The sequence below is a fragment of the Anarrhichthys ocellatus genome, unplaced genomic scaffold, assembly GCF_004355925.1.
Source record: "Anarrhichthys ocellatus isolate YVR2014 unplaced genomic scaffold, GSC_Weel_1.0 scaffold4458, whole genome shotgun sequence".
Taxonomy (NCBI): Eukaryota; Metazoa; Chordata; class Actinopteri; order Perciformes; family Anarhichadidae; genus Anarrhichthys; species Anarrhichthys ocellatus.
In genome coordinates, this window is record NW_022284432.1 from 1 (window position 1) to 2,500 (window position 2,500).

General features: G+C 38.5%; 1 protein-coding gene across 1 annotated transcript in view; it reads right to left on the reverse strand.

Annotated features, from left to right (window-relative positions):
- Positions 1 to 127: 127 nt before the first annotated feature.
- The window catches only part of LOC116379499 (WD repeat-containing protein 26-like), a 3,355-nt gene continuing 982 nt past the window's right edge, over positions 128 to 2,500 (reverse strand). Inside the window, exon 2 of the mRNA XM_031841453.1 lies at positions 128 to 1,665. Within this exon, the coding sequence (XP_031697313.1) occupies positions 1,516 to 1,665 (150 nt within the window). The 3' untranslated portion in view covers positions 128 to 1,515. The remainder of the gene's footprint in view (positions 1,666 to 2,500) is intronic.

Consider the following 2,500-nt stretch of genomic DNA (forward strand, 5'->3'; position numbering starts at 1 on the left):
ATATATACACACACACACACATATATATACACACACACACACACACACACACACATACAAAAACGCCTACAAAATGTACAATAATCACTTCAAATAAATTACAGCTATAGCACATAAAAACAAATGTGCTCACTTATTTCAGGCCTATTAACAAACAAATAAATAGACTGTAGCCGATGCCAACATATAAAATAAAAGACCTGGCTTTGTTGAGACTGTCAACATGCACCCTCTCCACACAACAAACAGCGCTGTCCATTTGAGGATAACTAATAATAATTCATGTTGATGCCCAATGAATAATGTAAGATTACTATTCCTTAGTTCATGGGCTATTGGGGGCTTTTGGGGTAATGCTTAGCCTATGTAAAAATCATCTTAGCCCGGTTACTCAAGCATTTCAAATGAAGTCTGATATATCTGTGGATACCCTTCAAACATTACATTTACGACGGCATCACCCGAATGTGTCGCTGAACAGAACGAAACAAAAACAGACTGGAAGTCAGCACCTGCTCCAGACAGCATTCAGGCAGCCTCCAACTGCAGATTCAGAGCGAGCCAAAGCAACTGCATTTATGCAAACCACATTATGGTCAAAGCGCTTGAACCCGATACAATGCGTCTGTGTCTGTTATGTCTGCCCTGTATAAATGACTGCAAGCTGCAGTTCAGGAATTATCAACAGCTTTACGATGGAGCATTACATTTTTACTACAGATATTGAGATATTTATTATTTCTTAATGACAATATGTTATTATTTATGGACAATGAGCCTCTGTTGAATGTTTACATTTGTAATAAATGGGAAAACAATTGATTCTTTACTATTATTAGTAATTATGTTTTCTCTGCTGTACTGAAAACATACCTAACCTTAACCACAAAACCGAGGTACATACCGAACCCTGAAGTTTATGTTCCGATCCACCTCTACATGTAACTCAATCTCATTCAAAGGTAAGAGACTCCACCCAGTGCCTTAACACTGTGTGTTGCTTTTGCTGTATAACCACACAACTACAGCAAATCTACACAAGATTTTCTGCAACGGTAACACCAGACGTCCCTCGTCTTTGCTATTATCAGTTAATATATTTTGAAGTGGTTCATTTTTATGTTAATTGATTCATTATTGACATCCCTAGCAGTGACCAAGTTATTTTTTTTCATTCCAGTTTTGTTAAGTTGTGCAATGTGATGAACGCTTGTCGGCTCATTTTTGGGTGCTGGAGTTCAGTGCTTCACTCTGCCTTTTTCATACACATATGATATGATTTGTTTTTTACGTGCATGTAAAGGCCATGAAAACCAATGTCATGTCTGATTTGCTTTCTGTATTGATGAATCGATCACAAGTCAATTAGGTTGGCAATCACTGCTTTATAACGTCACCCCTGTCTGGCTTTAGAGGCTGGAGTGAAATCCAAAATGAAGGTTTGGTTACATTATGTGCAGACAAAGAGCAGAAAAAGACGGTGTTGAGGTTCCTCCGCCCAGTCATGGTGGTGACTTACATGTTTTTGTCGGTCAGGTCCTCAAAGTTGTATCCACGAATGCGTTGGTGGGTGTCGGATGCAAGGACGGTCCGGCCGTCACTCAGACACCACAGGCACTGCACCCGAACTCCTTCCCATGAGTCCAGCAGGTTTCCATCCATGTCCTGGGAGTCAGGAGGAAACATAATGCATCCAGGAACACCCTCAGCATCAGACTGCTACAGGGAAATCCCACATCATTCCATATTTGATTGGCCGTCAATATGTTCTTTTTTTTATTAGAAAACAATCAGTTTATCATTACTTAAAAACTAAGAACTAAAGACATTATTAGGTCTAACACTCAGCACTGTAATCATTTTGAGTGACAGAGTAGGGAACAGCAGGCAAGTTGAGGTCCAAGTACTCTTCATTTGAGGAGTACTTAGACCTCCTACCCCCTCACTAATCCAAACTGGGGATACTGAATAAATGGCCATGAAGCAACAATAACACCAGTTTTTAATAGGATGTCTCCTTTTTCTAAATCAAAAACTTGAGCCATTAGACTAATTTGAAAGATGCTAAAATCACATTAACTTTCTACTCCCGGGGACTTTAAGATAAATGGATTCCTTTTTGGGTCATAACCATGCCTTATCTGTTCTGAAAACCCCCCAGAAATAATTAAACTATTAAATAACTATTTAAGAAACATTATTGCATTACTTTGGCAGGACCTTCACAGATTATGATTATATATCTACAATTATCTATCCTTCTGTCACTCAATTGGAATTCTTATTTAAATGACTAATATTTCAGGCTTCAGCCTTCCACAAACCTGCAAATGATAAGCTCTCTAGGGATGCTAGACAACGCTAACAATTATTGTCAATTATTATCAATTTATCTGACAATTTTTTCCTCAATCATTCGGGCTATAACAAGTCAGAAAATAGTGAAACATTCCTCACAACTAAAGATGGCAGTGACACACAACCTCTACAGTAGTGCTGC